The sequence below is a fragment of the Orussus abietinus genome, unplaced genomic scaffold (assembly GCF_000612105.2).
Source record: "Orussus abietinus isolate OABI.00-Male unplaced genomic scaffold, Oabi_2.0 scaffold603, whole genome shotgun sequence".
NCBI classification, from domain to species: Eukaryota; Metazoa; Arthropoda; class Insecta; order Hymenoptera; family Orussidae; genus Orussus; species Orussus abietinus.
Window position 1 is genome coordinate 28,395 of NW_019394746.1, and position 15,417 is coordinate 43,811.

Genomic DNA, 15,417 nt, shown 5'->3' on the forward strand with positions numbered 1-15,417 from the left:
GTGTGTTCCAGATTGGGTCTTTAATAAGAACAACGTCTAGTATTAAAACAAGAGAGAGTAATGAACAGGGGATCTATTACGTAAAGCAAATTAAGCGAAAATGTGAAAAATTAGTAGCTCACGGTATTACGGAACGTTTTTCGTGGTGAAAATGCTAGACCATTCATATAACGAAACGTAACTCGGCGAATAAACCCACGTGAGATGAAAGTGCGAGAAGTGAGCGCTCTCGTCAAAGATACGTAATAAACGCCCTGTTACATCCTTTATTTGCAACATTACTAAACCGGAAGTGCTACTGATCTTATTCTTTCATATAGCGAATACGTAATTCGGCGAATAAACCCACGTAAGATGAAAGTGCGAGAAGTGAGCGCTGTCGTGAAAAATACGTAATGAACGCCTAGACGTGAAAAACGCTCTCGTGAAGAATACATAATGAACGCCTAGACCTCTGCCCCTTTGACAGTTAAGTTCTAGGGGAAATGGAGGTGGTCGCCTAGTGGAAAGGAGGCTTTACATCGGTCAGCTGACCTGTCTTGTGATACCAGCAGCAGACAGGCGCAGCCAGACTCGACTAGTTGGGTGGGTGCATTCTGGTTCGTCAAACCTATCCGTAAGTGTAATGAATTTTCGATATTTGCTAGCACAGCTACCGTAGGAATTGTCAAAAATAGTCTTCCCTGTACCTGCCAGTATACGCAGTCTCGGCTGATATTTGTACCCGCACTAATTTATCAAGAGAGCTCCTAAATGTGCGATATCGATCGTACCACTTTACGTGCGCCATCGCTCACGGTGGTGCCGATATATTGTCCATTCTGATAGCTTTTAGGGAGGATCGGTGCGACGGTTTGGCCAAGTATATCACATGGAAAATAGCCGAAAGGTTTCCCGCGTAGATAATCGAACGCGCGTCGCGAACAGTGGCTTCTGCTAGCGACGACTGCTTTCGGCCCAGCGGGCTCCGCCTACTCCGTTTCGAATAAACTACTCACGTGAACAAGCTACAGACGTGACACTGAAGTCATTATTTCGCCCTCTTTCCGCCGCAACTTGTTTCTTAACTTGGCTAAAACAATGGTCTCGTCTTTCCCCGATACATTCGAATTTAGTTTATGTTACGATTCTTTTCTAAATCTGGCTCCACCCGTTTAAATTGCCCCTTCGATCATGTGGGAGTGGTCATTCGCATGTGAACATTTTACAATAATCATTCATCGATGTCTTAGTTTAACGAACGCTTGGATATGTAAGGCGGTATGAAGGTTTAACGGTTTTTTTATTTGTTGTAGTCGCAACTAAATAACCATTTAAGATGGCGAGCCATGGATTGCCAAAGATTGCGCATAATGAAAAGGAGACTAAATTTGGATATGTCTATGCGGTATCCGGACCCGGTAAGAAAATCAACCATGGCATGTGCTTTTAATTGATTTCCGTTGAAGAGATCTGCACTTTTTACATGTTTTATTTCAGTCGTCACTGCGGAAAAGATGTCTGGATCCGCTATGTACGAATTAGTACGAGTCGGTTACTATGAACTTGTTGGAGAAATTATTCGTTTAGAAGGAGACATGGCTACTATTCAGGTAAAAAACTCTCGATACCACGTTAAAAATGAGTGATTTTTAACTCACGTTATTTTTTTATGTCTTTAACACAGGTCTACGAAGAAACCAGTGGCGTTACCGTTGGCGATCCAGTGCTCAGAACTGGGAAACCCTTGTCCGTAGAACTGGGGCCCGGTATTCTGGGCAGCATTTTCGACGGTATTCAACGACCTCTGAAAGATATTAATGAATTAACCAGTTCCATTTATATCCCGAAGGGTGTCAATGTTCCTTCTTTGTCGCGGGTGATCTCCTGGGAATTCAATCCATTAAACATAAAAAATGGCAGCCACATTACCGGTGGAGATCTGTACGGTATCGTCCACGAGAATACCCTCGTAAAGCACAAGATGATTATGCCACCTAAAAGCAAAGGCACCGTGACATACATTGCACCTGCCGGCAACTATACCGTTGACGTATGTCATTTCCACTGCAAATTTGAAGTTACACTACTGCTCACATTTTATATACGTTACATGTATGCTTTATGAATTACAGGACATTGTGTTGGAAACAGAATTTGACGGTGAAAAGAACCAGTACACCATGTTGCAAGTATGACTAATTAGAATTGCACAACTACAACCACTTAAACATTTTCTAACTTACTAATCACATTTGAACTCATAGGTATGGCCAGTACGTCAGCCTCGTCCAGTTACTGAGAAGCTGCCCGCCAACCATCCCTTGCTGACTGGTCAAAGAGTTTTAGACTCGCTCTTCCCGTAAGCTTTTACCTTCCCCATATAATTATTCTCCATACACAACATGTTTAATTACCCGTAACTTACATTTTCAACTATAGATGCGTTCAGGGTGGAACAACCGCAATTCCAGGAGCTTTCGGATGCGGTAAAACTGTAATTTCCCAGGCTCTTTCAAAGTACTCTAACTCAGATGTCATCATCTACGTCGGTTGTGGAGAACGTGGTAACGAGATGTCGGAAGTACTGAGAGATTTCCCTGAACTCACCGTTGAAATTGATGGAGTCACCGAATCCATCATGAAACGTACAGCCCTGGTTGCCAATACCTCCAACATGCCTGTCGCTGCTCGAGAAGCTTCCATTTACACAGGTATCTCTCTGAACTTTCATAAACAAGTACCTTAATTACATTGCTTTATCAGAAATACATAAAAAAATAAGTAATACCATTTATACACGTACCGTATGCAAGTAAGTTCACAGTTATAGTTCCCACCGTAAACTTGTGCCAAGTACTATATTCGTCATTTTGGTTGCATTCCAACAGTTCCTACCAAATGATTTAAGCAAGTGCCTTTGACGCTGATATAATTCTATTATTATTCTATTAATTCAATACTTCCATCCTTTCCCAGGGATTACTCTTTCGGAATACTTCAGAGACATGGGATACAACGTATCCATGATGGCAGATTCCACATCTCGGTGGGCCGAAGCTCTTCGTGAGATTTCCGGTCGTTTGGCCGAGATGCCCGCCGACTCTGGCTATCCTGCCTACCTCGGTGCCAGGCTTGCCAGTTTCTACGAGCGTGCTGGAAGGTAAAGCAACGATTCTTAGCAATTTAAGGTGAAGTGAAACCCCCTTCAAATCAGTCGATTCGAATACAACACTTTTTTTAAGGGTATCGGACCAAACTGTCCGAAACTTTCTCACATGACTTGTGATTATCTAAGAATTGTCCTGACACATTCAAAATTTGGATTTTTGGAATCAATTTTTTAACTTGGGTCAGACTAGAAACAGTGACGTCGAGCTCTCACATTTCGATCAGTATACAATTAACGAAGGCTCTGATATGAGAAACGAAAGGGTCAGGACAATTTTACGACAATTTAGAACACTCTGGTAATCCATAAACACGCATTTGAACGGGATAAAGGCAAGAAAAGTGTTTTATGCGCTTCTATACTAAAACGATGGAAATGCAAGGTCTCGAAGGGAAAATTTAATTGACCTGGAAATCACAGATGGCGCAGGGAGTCCCTCTGCAATCAATTAGGGCCTCAGAAAGCACGAATCCAGGGGATTTCTGGGGTTTTACTTCGATTTCTTTATAATTATTGTACGAAAACGACAGGTGGCGTATGCCATTTAGTACAATATCCAATATAATTCGACCCATCTGTCAATATAAAAACGAACGTCGGCGACGTAGGTATTTAGAAAAATCTTTATCGACGCTGATCAAGTTCCTCGATGTGTTTCACTTCACCTTAACATGGACAAGTTGAGAATATCGGCTGAATAAATTATCTCGGCGCAGGGTAAAGTGTCTAGGTAACCCGGATCGCGAAGGTTCCGTCAGTATCGTTGGAGCGGTATCACCACCTGGTGGTGATTTCTCCGACCCTGTGACCAGTGCCACTCTTGGTATAGTGCAGGTAAGATCACATATATTTTCTTAAAGAGTGCCGTCTAAATCTCTTACATACCTTTTTGCTACAGGTCTTCTGGGGATTGGATAAGAAACTGGCTCAGCGTAAACACTTCCCTTCCATTAACTGGCTCATCTCGTACAGTAAATATCTCCGAGCATTGGACGATTTCTACGACAAGAACTTCCCCGAGTTCGTTCCGTTGAGAACCAAGGTCAAGGAGATCCTCCAAGAGGAGGAAGATCTGTCGGAAATCGTGCAGCTGGTCGGCAAAGCCTCTCTCGCCGAGACGGACAAGATTACTCTGGAAGTGGCAAAACTTTTGAAGGACGACTTCTTGCAGCAAAACAGGTGGCGTTTCTATTCAACACACATGTTATAAAATCTAAACGATAGATTTGTTTCATACAAACAATGGATGATTAATTGTACAGTTACTCGCCGTACGATCGATTCTGTCCATTCTACAAAACTGTCGGAATGTTGCGGAACATGATTGCTTTCTACGATATGGCCAGGCATGCTGTGGAGTCTACGGCTCAGTCCGACAACAAGATCACTTGGAATGTTATTCGTGATAGCATGGGCAACATACTATACCAACTCAGTTCGATGAAATTCAAGGTAAGTTTTGGAAATTAATTAATACATTATTTCGCAGTCTCTCCGAGAAATTCAATGCGTCAGTTTGCCTGAACACAGTCATACAAACTAGTGATATTATTTAGGATCCGGTGAAGGATGGCGAAGCCAAGATCAGAGCAGACTTCGATCAATTGCACGAAGACATTCAACAGGCATTTAGAAATCTGGAAGATTAATCTTCTTGATAAGAAGCACCTTCATTAACCGCGTCCGATATCTTAGACGTTTAGGGATGTTCCGACAGTAGCTGAACATTAAGCTAAAGAGAGAACAGCAAGTGTTACATCGGTGTCATCACCGAGGCATCAAATAATCAGATACCATCGATATTTTGCTTCCGTTAAACAATGTGAATAAGCCTGTACTTCGGAGTTGCTTATTGCACGATCTATAATTTGTCTTAAAGCAAAAGGGGGGGAAAAAAGAAGAAAAAAGAAAGAAAAAGTCTATCGCCGAGCAAGTATTCCAATCCTCTGAATCGCAGATATGCGATTTTAGAATCGAGGGTGACGGGTTGTTTTTAACGAATCGTATTCACTTCTTTCAATCACGATTGATAGCCTCTACCTCTAATCGATTGAAATTAATTCCCCGGATATTGTATATAAATTCCAATTATTTGAAAGTAACGCGAGTCGTTTTCAACAATTTATTTTTCCACCGAAGAACTGTTCGATGGGTAGACTCTTGTCGGGTAACAATGTATGTACACTCCGACAAAGACAATAAGATGGGACGCCCCTAAACAACAAATTAAGTTTCTTTGAAATAATCTTTCCGATCATTGTAAACTAATTACGTGTCTTAAAAGTGAAGGGGAAAGGAATTTTTAATTAGTGAGATCTACCTAGGACAGTTCCTTATATACTCGGCGTTGGATATTTGCTTACTCGCCATCTACCGTATCTTCCCGTAGTCCTTTACGCGCGAGATCGTCGGATAGGTGGATTGCACTAATGAAAAATACTTTATATATGTACAATACAGACATACCTTGTCGAAAGCTCTCCTCTCATCCACGCGCTATGGACGACATTAATCAAGTGTAATTAATAAAAACGAAAAAAAAAGATAGCACATGGCCTTGGTGTTTAAAGCGACCGTTGGATGATACGACAGCTTTTTATCTAAGGAATCCAATACCGATCATGAAGTATTAGCAATTGTATCATATTATATTCTATGTTCGTGATAGAGATTAATATAGGCGTTAAATAATGTTACATTGACGTTAGGACGTTACATGATCCAACGTAGAGTCTTCGAGACGCTAAGCTGTAATCGAGGTGCTGGGTCTTTGCAGTGCAAAAAAGAAAAAGAATACAATGTCCAGTGTTCCAGCAGCTTCATTATCATTTCCAATGTACGATATGTAAAGAAAAAGGAATAAAATTCTGCACAAAAACAGTAAACATTGAATGATCTTGCCTCACCGATTCGTTGTCTCAGCAGTTTGGAAATGAGTGAACGGCTGTTTCAATTTCATTTTTAATAATATAACAATAACCCCGCGGTATGTACATCTCGATATATTACATTTTCAATAGTCACTTCTGGTTTATACTTGCGTCAATTTCTCGCGTACAAGAAATATTGTACATGGAAAAAATATGTTATTGCTATATACTATGTATGTATATATATACACATGTGTAATTGTTATAATCTATTCCACAATTCTCTCTCAGTCCTATCTCGTACTACAAATATCCTAGAAGTGAAAACAGTATTAAAAATAAAAAACATTCAACGAATTCATAAAGGCTCGATCGCCATGGTGTTTCTAACAGCATTTTCCAAATGTTATGGCTAAAAATATTCAATCTAGAAAATACCGACCCTTCGGACATTCTTTTAGAAAAATTAAATCGGCATTTGATATTCACAGCCTTCCCTCATCTTCTTAACCCTCTTAACAAAAGTTATCTTTGCATATGTATCTAATACATCTCTTTACAATGAAGACCTACGGAGACACAGTCTACATCGTAACTCTGTTACTAAAAACAATTTGAAATTATTTCATTTTATGGTTGTAAGCTTGATATCGCCTCTTCCCCATGTTCTGACGAATGGTACAGCTCCCCTTTCGTTAACCAATAATGAATATGCTAATTTAATCTATTTACATGAGAACTTACACAACCAGCCTTCCATTAAGAACTGATGTGCACGTTATCTACCGTTGTCGTAGGTGGCGATATTTGAGACCTAAGTTGCGCATTTTCTCGCTTTAGTTGCGTTACTAGCTGCTTCAATGCATTAATTTCCTGTCGCAACTTCTCATTATCTCGTACACACTGACCCAACCCTTGGTTAGCGGCTCTGAGTTCTCCTATGTACTCACAGGCCTTAGCTAGGATTCCACCTTTACTCTAACGTTAAAAATAGACTATTAGTAAGTATTAAAAAACTTGGTAACAAATGTTCTAGGGCTTTTTATTACCTGAGTTTCATAGTTGGTTTTTCCTTCGCCTCCGCTACTTCCATTGCCACTGGTATTTGCATTGCACTCAGGAATAATTTTTCCTAGTTTTGCGATCCAATTATTAATTTTATCTCGGCGCCTGCGTTCGACTTCATTATGCGTTGCTCTGCGCCTGTCATCCCTCTGAAACGAGAAAGATCTCCATAAGATACCCACTACTCAAGAATACGAGGTGCAAGAAAAGAATAACCCAGAGTGGCACACTTCTTATGAAAATTGAAACGCACATTATAATGAAAGAAATTATCAAACTTATAATTTTTTAAGCGCAGACAGAAATTACACAGTGAAAAGCCGAAGGCAAACACCAACTTTACATTATAGTTAACATGGCAGTGAAATGTCTTAATGTCGAAATCATCTATAAAACATAGTCGCTGGCTTCGTTCCAACTGCCTATTCACTAATACAATTGAAATTGTCTAATTCAGCTGTCATTATAAAAACTATTGAATTAACAACTTTTTCATTATTCCACTTGTAGTCTGCCATTAAAAGTACGTCACTTTATCTCTGGGAAATGATTTAATCGCACCACATATCGTACAAGTTTCAGAAGAGACCTCAACCTTTTTTAAGCCTGTGGTAGCACCACGAGGTGTTTCTATTTGAAGAGTAGTTCTAGGTGCCAAAGACCTGGACGTTTGTGCCGTCGTGAACACATCATTTGCGTTCCCAATTACATAAAACTGTCCATTTAAAGGAGAAGTCAAAACTTGTACCGTATTATTTGTCGGCTGTCCTACAGGCAGTTCTATTTCGTTACTAGACGAAGAACCATTTACTTGAACTACTCTATAGGCAAGGGCTTCTTGGTAGCGCACTCCATCCTCAGGAACAGCATCACCTACACTGACGAGAAATTATATGTAACTCTAGTCGATACAACCATCGAATAATTATTAAAAGTAACATTAAGCTCGATAATTCTAGTAGCGATTAAAATCAATCGATAGGACATTTTAAATGACGTTACACCAGGAGCATTTTCCTCGATTTAATAACAAAGATGTTAAAAATAGTGATAGCTTGAATTACAGTAACTGAATCACTTAGGTGTGACGTAACGTTAACGACAAATGATCATCGCAAGTTTTCTGGAGGTTAAGTGAAAGTGAAAAGGGACTCGAAATGCGGTAAAAATAAGATATTAAGAATTTCGTACCGTCGCAGTCAACGAACTCGGCTTCTTCGATGACAATGCCCGAACTGTCCTCTTCTTTGGTCGAACCGGCGCTGAAAAACAGAGAGAATTCTTCGGTGCGGTCGTAAAGCTCGGAAAAACTGTCAGTCAAATCGAGATGGAAACTTTTCCTACTATGAAACGAACACTTTCGTTCTGCTACACAGCAGGAAAGTGCGCACTGTCCACTGTGCGGTGACCTTGACAAGAACTCGCTTTAAACAGGAACGAACCATTCCCATAACACTCGTCGAGCAATATTTAATGCAAACGCTACCTGACATCCTGCTGATCGAGATGCTGTTCCAAAATATCCATTTTTTCCCACCGAAAAACGTTTGAATTTGTCAAAATTCACGTGAGCTGGTCACGGGACACGGCAACGAGGTCATGTGGTGCACAAGATGGCGGCCAACGACGCGCGCACCTCGTTGCTATCCAAGGTCGTTGGACAAAACAATGTTAGTTGATTCACTTTAACCCTTTAAAGATGACGAAAAAATGGTAAAATTCAAGTTTTAAATTAATTGTATACCCGCTAAATTGGATATCAATCCCAAATCTAGTAACTAACGGTCGTTAAAAGATTCTAGGTACATTTTTGAACGTTTATGAACAGTTTGTAAAATATTAATCCAAATCTTTGCGAGCTGTACCGACGATTTAGGAGTTTAATATAGTACTTTAAATCCATGGAATGGCTTTCATAATCTACTATTCGTTGTCTGTCTTTAATTTAACGTAAACGTGACATTTTTACGGATGCGCGCATCCATTATGAATCGATGAAAGCTTCAGTACTCATCATTCTTCCGGCAACCGTGTCGAGAAACCTGACGTCACGAAGAACCGCCGAATGCAGACGAAACTTTTGTAGAGCGATCCCGGTTGCCGCCGTTTTTCGTTTCCGTCGGATCTAAAATAAATTATCACCATACTGTACTGACAATCAACTTCAAATTGCAGTTTAGGTGAACCATAGCTAATTAATATGACTAGGTAAGTTTTTCTCACTTTGAGGTTACACGTGCTTCTTGTCTCGTTATACTTGCTCGTCGGCGTATTTCCTGAGAAATTCTCATCGCGAGCCTCCCAAATAATTGAACTGAATCTTTTCAAGTAAATGTAGTGCTAACTTCCTGTTATGGGGACGAGTTTTGCTGAATGAGAATGTTCCGACATAGCTGCTTAGGACCACTTTCGTCCTCGGAGCACACGTCAAAGAGTTATTTTTGATCTTCATTTTTTTTTAGGGCTTCTGTAATTATAACCTTGTATGACTGTATGATTTTTATCTTCAATTACAGATCAAAAATTGAATTAGGGGAAGTAACGCCACATAATATAAAGCAGCTGAAACTGCTAAATCAAGTAGTATTTCCTGTGTCTTATAACGAGAAGTTTTATAAGGATGTTTTGGAGGCCGGAGAGCTGGCCAAGTTAGCGTATTACAATGATATAGTGGTACGCAACATTTCGTAACGATACGACACATTTGCGAAGCTTAATTTTATTGACACTGTTAAGATAGTATTAAAGTCGGTTACTGATATTTGCCTTTTACTTTGTAGGTGGGAGCTGTTTGTTGTCGAGTTGACACATCGGAAAATTCTCGACGTTTATACATAATGACTTTAGGTTGCCTGTATCCTTATCGAAGATTAGGAATCGGAACTGTAATGGTACAGCATGTTTTAAACTATGTCAATAAGGATGGTAATTTTAACTCTATATTTCTGTAAGTAACAATGCTGTTATTAAATGATGCTTAATCGGTACTATTACTTTCAAGTAATAAAAAAAATGTACATTGAACTCACGCTTCGTTGCAGGCATGTCCAAGTTAATAACGAGGGAGCGATTGACTTTTACAAAAAATTTGGCTTTGAAATCGTTGAAACGAAGAAGCATTATTACAAACGAATAGAACCGGCGGATGCTCATGTTTTACAAAAGACACTACGCCCAAGGAGTAATACAAATAATACGACCAATGTGAATCATCAACCTGCCAGTCAGTGAATAGACTTTACATGTTAACCCATTTTTCCTTCATTCTCTGTTATTAAACACCAACATCTGCTGTACAAATTATCAAAAAAAGAAAAAAGAAAGAAAGTTTAGTGCTTGTAATTTCAGAGTTCCATATTTCATTTAATGTATAACTTCTAAGTATACCATGATATAAGAATACTGTATATAATATGTACCGAGAAAAATATTTTAAATATCAGATCATAGGAACGAGACTTGTGTAAACATTAGCAAAAAATCATTCATTAAATGAGACTACCTAAACAAAATTATTACAATATGAAATCGTATTCACGATTATTAAAATTGTTCATCTCTTTCTTTAATTTGAAATTGTTATAAACAAAAGCGAATAAGTAGTATAATTCACACTACCAGATTCAAAATAATGTGCGATTATTTATTTTCAATTATTAACATGACATGAAACTACTGTTCGTAATACATTCAATTTTTACATAAATTTCACAGAGACTTAGCCTACCTAACACGATCTATAATATTTAATATGCAAGGTACTTGGTACGTAGTACATTAGTATTTTGCTGTTAGGCTAGAAAATTTACAATTGCAGGTACCAATAAGGTCATACATTTTTAACTGTACATCGCTGCAAACGTGATCTTAAGCAGTAAAGAGATAGTATCAAAAGTGTTAGGGTAAAAAATTTGATAAAAGAGTTAAAGAATACGTATGAACGGTGGTTAGATAAATTATCAACAAGTAATAGAAATAATAGCCATTGAACAATATATACATAAACCTCTCCATAACTTGACATAATATAAAAGATATTTTTCTTAAAGTACTTCTCATTCAACTTTCTTAAATCAGTTAAACAAAACATCACGAAAGCATTAAAATCGACACACATGTTGAATACAAACCTTTTCGATTGAGAATATACAAATAACGTAGCTTCTGTTTGTATTAATTATTTGTAATACAACACGTCAGCATTTATGAAGCTCATGGCTCGACAGGTCTTTGACACGCAACTGAATTGAAATTTAAAAAGCATAATTGTAAACAATTCTTATCCATCTGCATTCAGCTTTTCCTAATTAAGCATCCAGCAACTCTTTTATTCTTTTTATGCAAACTAAGGAGCCTTCGTGTGTTATTTTTGATACCTAAAAAAAAAAATGAATTTATTCAACATTATTTATGGAAATACTTCTCTACAAGAAATTTCTTACCGTGGAAAAATTGAGAAAACCATGGGGCAAGTCATGTAAAACATCAAGAGTAATTTGTTTTCCCAGAGATTTCAGCTTAAGTGCAAACATAATGCAATCGTCCAAGCATGGATCAAAATCCATAGTCTATGATATAGTTTTAAAAGAATTATAAATCATGTTTCAAAGAATAGGATTAGCAGCGGTCAAGAAATTCATCTAGCTTACCAAAATTTTCATCGGTGGCATTTGTTTTAAAACATCGTCAGATACAAGATACGGACTTAAAAGTGGATCCTTTGGCACTGTAAATGCGAATTCCTCGATTGGACTTCTTTCTCCCATTGCATCCAGTTCCCTAAGTTCTTTTTGTTTTCCAATAGACCACCCAAAAAATGACCACGATTTGCTGCTATTAGTACCGTTACACTCTTCGCTGTCACTTCCATTAGCCATAGGTGCTGCCGTTCCAAAATATGCATTCTTATACATATTTACAAATTTTCTAATATACTCTTGAGATACAGCTTCATCTTTAACAACTTCTGGGCCTGCTGTACCTACGAGATGTGTTAGAAATATTTATATTAAGTTAACATGTTCTCCGAATCGAAAGCATACCTTGAGTAGCATCAACTTCTGCTGAGCTGACGGAATTTAAGGTAGAATCTGATGGCAAAGAAGCTAGTTTCTGTTCTTCGTTAGTCTCATCGCCATTAGGACTAAGTGCTAGAGCAAAAAGATCACTTTCACTGACTTCGGCAAATGATTCGGTGTCAGATTTTATACATTCTTCGTCTTGGGTACTTTCCCTACAAATGTAATTACAGAGTTGAAAATAAAAATATATATATAACACGGTTAAAAATGTCACCGTGGTATTAAGTTAATCACAAAAATAACTTCGGTCCACATAAAAATGTTCAGCGTAATGAAAATTATTTGCACGTTTATAAAAAAAATAATAAAACAAATCCATGGAAACAGGATGTTATAACAATTATATATACCTTTGGTCTTCGTTGGAATTCCCTTTCACATAGGCTTTCAAGCAGTTCATCATAAAGCCAAATGGCAGCATTGGGTCGGTAAGACAAAGCAATCTAGAAGGTGACGGAACAAATTCTACCAACATTGGTGTATAAGCCAAGAATAATCCATCGGGCTTTCTTATATTTAATTCCAGGCATTTTTGAGTAGCCGCAAGAATTAAATTTCCTCCCGCTGAATCTCCTGTCATTTATGTTTCTAGTTATAAACCAAAAGTTTATTGAATTTTTTTCTTAAAAAATAGGATAATCTCAGATCAAACCTTACCGATCATAATTACTTTCTGAGCAATACTTCCAAGTAATGTACTGGCGTGTTTAAGTGCCCAACAGTAAGAATATAACACGTCTTCGAGAGCACGGGGGAAAGGAGCTTCGGGAGCCAAACTATAATCGATGCATAATATTGGTATGTCCAAAGTTGTAGCCCACTCTCGCAAGTAAATATCATGGGATTGTGAGCTTTGCGACACAAACCCACCACCGTGGCAGTGAATTGCTAATGACTCCGAAGGCCCTAACAATTCACTTCCTGCTCTCGCCGAGCCTACCTGCAAGTGATAACTAATATGTTAAAATTAAAAGAACATTATTTATCACGATATTAATAAACAATACTATTTTCTAACCATTCCTATTCTCCGTTTTGTACTAAGCAATTTAACATGTATAGGCTTCTTCCCAATATGTGAACTGGGGATAGGAATCGATATTGTAGAACCATCATTAGTAGGCAAAATCAGTTCTTCCGGAGGTATAGAAATTATTTGATTTATTAACACCGATGGCATTCCAATGGTGATGACATTCTTAAAAAATTCTGTGAAAGAAAGAATTCTTATCAGAGAGGCTTGAATAATAATACCGATTGGTGATCGGTTTCACACCTGGATAACAATATTATCGTATCTACTGAATTATGTTTTGTCCTAGATACAAATAGAATGTTATAATCGTGATATTTAGATTTAAAAATCAATAGCAGATGTTAGTGCTGAATCGATATAATTTTTTTAACAGATCTTACCACTTTCATTGATGTACCAGAACGATTTGCAAAATGATACGTCTGCATGTTGAAACAGATTCACCAGACGACGAGCTCGTAATTCTGGATCTAGGAAATATTTTACAGAGTTGGTGAACCTTTGTAAGTATCCACCATTGGCATAGAAAACTTCACTGAACGAAGCCATACTAGTTGATATTACAGTCAAAATGCGCCTCATATTACTAGAATACTGAAAAATGTATTTGAATTTATAACTATTTAGCAATGCATGTCAACTGATATATTTCACATACTATTAATCATACCTGAAAGCCTAGACATCTGCCATAAAAACAGTATTGGTTAACATTTTCAGCATGACTTAATAATTCTTGAGGACTATGATCATCACCTGGGAATAACGACTTTCTTCCACAGCTGGTTACCCCACTCCATGAATGTAAGGTTTTCAAATGTTGTAAACAAGTAGTTAGCGATGCAATTAATTGAGAACATGCTTCAATTTCCCTAATTTAATTTTAAAAATATCAGTAACGATTCAACATTAAAATTAATATACTAACGACTGTTTAAAGCCACTTACTTTGAGTAATTATTCTTTTTAAAGAGCATAGAGTCCTTCTGGCAGTATAAATCCCGGCAAATGGAGCCACAATGTAAAATACCTTTCTCCACCAGTATTAAGAAACTTCTGTAACCATTTCCTGGAGTGTTTTCATTGAAATCGAACAACGGAGCAATTTTAGCTATTTCTTTATATAACGGTCCTAATGCATCCACGTTATCCAGTATAGCCAACAGTCCCGCCGTTATCCGTAGCCCATTTTCATCTTGATGCGACGAAAAATACTCGATATTGGCACGGCAAACATTTCTGAGCGCATCCCACTGTGGAGGTTCAAACTCCTCGAAAGGCCTGTCAAAGCCATTGTCGATCGACATTTGAGCTGTGAGACGGAATACTTGAAGATAACAGCTGCGCTTCTCTAGTAAAACTAGCGGCTGTAAGATTCAAGACGGAACCACTGTTCCCGCAGTGCTATTCCCTCCTAGGTCATCATACCGTGATACTTCTTTTTTATCAAAACCAAAACACTTGTTCCCCTGAAATAACTGAAATTATTATTGATATCGCTCCAAGTTAGGTTATCTTAAGAGCAAAGTTCTTCTAGAATAAGCCGTGCAAAAAGAAAAAGAAAAAGAAATTTGAACTGTCCTGCTCACTTTTTACTTCGAGAGAGATTACGTCCAAACAATGACGCGCCTTCGTTGGATCCGGTGTCATAGGTTATGTTACCTTGCCTGTCAACGTCCGCCGACAAAATTATTCCGCTCCAGTTAAGGTGCTTATTGTTCAGTTCGCTGATTATCCGAAAGTTACAATCTGTCTAGATAATCGGATGACTCGAGGTAATCATCGAAGAAAAATACGTTAACTCACGACCGAAATTTTCTTCCTTATCGTTCTTTATCAAGACATGTCAGTCATAGACAGTCACAGAGATTCGTTGGGAGATTGGTGACAGAGATGAGTTGGGAGATTGCTCACGTGCAGGGTCGCGCGATCGCACCGTGTGCTGCCCTCTGATTTCGTACGTTAGCTTTCACCGTTTTTTGCTCCCAAGGGCGGCGCAACGAATTTCTGGTAGGAGCTCGCACAATAGCGATGGCTGTGCCATCTACCAGTTGCCGTTGACGGCTCACGTATTCGCGATGGTAATACCATGCGGCAGTTGACGGTGGTGGCTTATCATTATGGCAATCTCCTAACTCATTTCTGCCAAATCAGAGATGAGTTGAGAGATTTACGGGAAGGATCGAGCGACCGCGTCCTGTTCGACCTCCGGTG

General features: G+C 38.5%; 4 protein-coding genes across 8 annotated transcripts; 2 read left to right on the forward strand and 2 right to left on the reverse strand.

Annotated features, from left to right (window-relative positions):
- Nucleotides 1–533: 533 nt before the first annotated feature.
- LOC105696494 (V-type proton ATPase catalytic subunit A) lies at nt 534–6,036 on the forward strand. The gene is made up of 12 exons (XM_012419005.1): nt 534–616; nt 1,296–1,400; nt 1,480–1,592; nt 1,667–2,032; nt 2,115–2,171; nt 2,247–2,341; nt 2,422–2,693; nt 2,959–3,142; nt 3,868–3,985; nt 4,050–4,330; nt 4,414–4,603; nt 4,708–6,036. Exons 2-12 carry the CDS (start codon nt 1,319–1,321, stop codon nt 4,798–4,800), a joined length of 1,851 nt encoding a protein of 616 aa, XP_012274428.1. The 5' UTR covers nt 534–616; nt 1,296–1,318; the 3' UTR covers nt 4,801–6,036.
- A 62-nt stretch (nt 6,037–6,098) lies between these two features.
- Nucleotides 6,099–8,721, reverse strand: LOC105696495 (upstream stimulatory factor 2-like). Of its 3 annotated transcripts, none has more exons than XM_012419007.2 (5): nt 8,573–8,721; nt 8,278–8,348; nt 7,682–7,959; nt 7,071–7,235; nt 6,099–6,999 (listed from the first exon to the last, which is right to left on the reverse strand). In XM_012419007.2, the coding sequence occupies exons 1-5, from the start codon at nt 8,611–8,613 to the stop codon at nt 6,781–6,783; spliced, it is 774 nt and encodes a 257-aa protein (XP_012274430.1). In that variant the 5' UTR covers nt 8,614–8,721; the 3' UTR covers nt 6,099–6,780. The 3 variants fall into 3 exon arrangements, with proteins under 3 accessions (XP_012274430.1, XP_023288923.1, XP_012274429.1); XM_023433155.1 differs by lacking the exon at nt 8,573–8,721 and adding an exon at nt 8,431–8,564 and having other exon boundaries at nt 7,835–7,959; XM_012419006.2 differs by lacking the exon at nt 8,573–8,721 and adding an exon at nt 8,431–8,564.
- Nucleotides 8,722–8,826: 105 nt separating this feature from the next.
- Nucleotides 8,827–10,428, forward strand: LOC105696497 (probable N-acetyltransferase san). The gene is made up of 4 exons (XM_012419008.2): nt 8,827–9,294; nt 9,603–9,759; nt 9,867–10,033; nt 10,128–10,428. Exons 1-4 carry the CDS (start codon nt 9,287–9,289, stop codon nt 10,315–10,317), a joined length of 522 nt encoding a protein of 173 aa, XP_012274431.1. The 5' UTR covers nt 8,827–9,286; the 3' UTR covers nt 10,318–10,428.
- A 280-nt stretch (nt 10,429–10,708) lies between these two features.
- On the reverse strand, nt 10,709–15,095 carry LOC105696493 (hormone-sensitive lipase). 3 transcript variants are annotated; one of them, XM_012419004.1, is made up of 11 exons: nt 14,866–15,095; nt 14,152–14,672; nt 13,874–14,075; nt 13,584–13,797; nt 13,186–13,376; nt 12,825–13,107; nt 12,518–12,740; nt 12,129–12,319; nt 11,736–12,067; nt 11,529–11,654; nt 10,709–11,462 (listed from the first exon to the last, which is right to left on the reverse strand). In XM_012419004.1, the coding sequence occupies exons 2-11, from the start codon at nt 14,508–14,510 to the stop codon at nt 11,394–11,396; spliced, it is 2,190 nt and encodes a 729-aa protein (XP_012274427.1). In that variant the 5' UTR covers nt 14,511–14,672; nt 14,866–15,095; the 3' UTR covers nt 10,709–11,393. The 3 variants fall into 3 exon arrangements, with proteins under 3 accessions (XP_012274427.1, XP_012274425.1, XP_012274426.1); XM_012419002.1 differs by having other exon boundaries at nt 14,793–15,095; XM_012419003.1 differs by having other exon boundaries at nt 14,152–14,681; nt 14,793–15,095.
- Nucleotides 15,096–15,417: the final 322 nt, after the last annotated feature.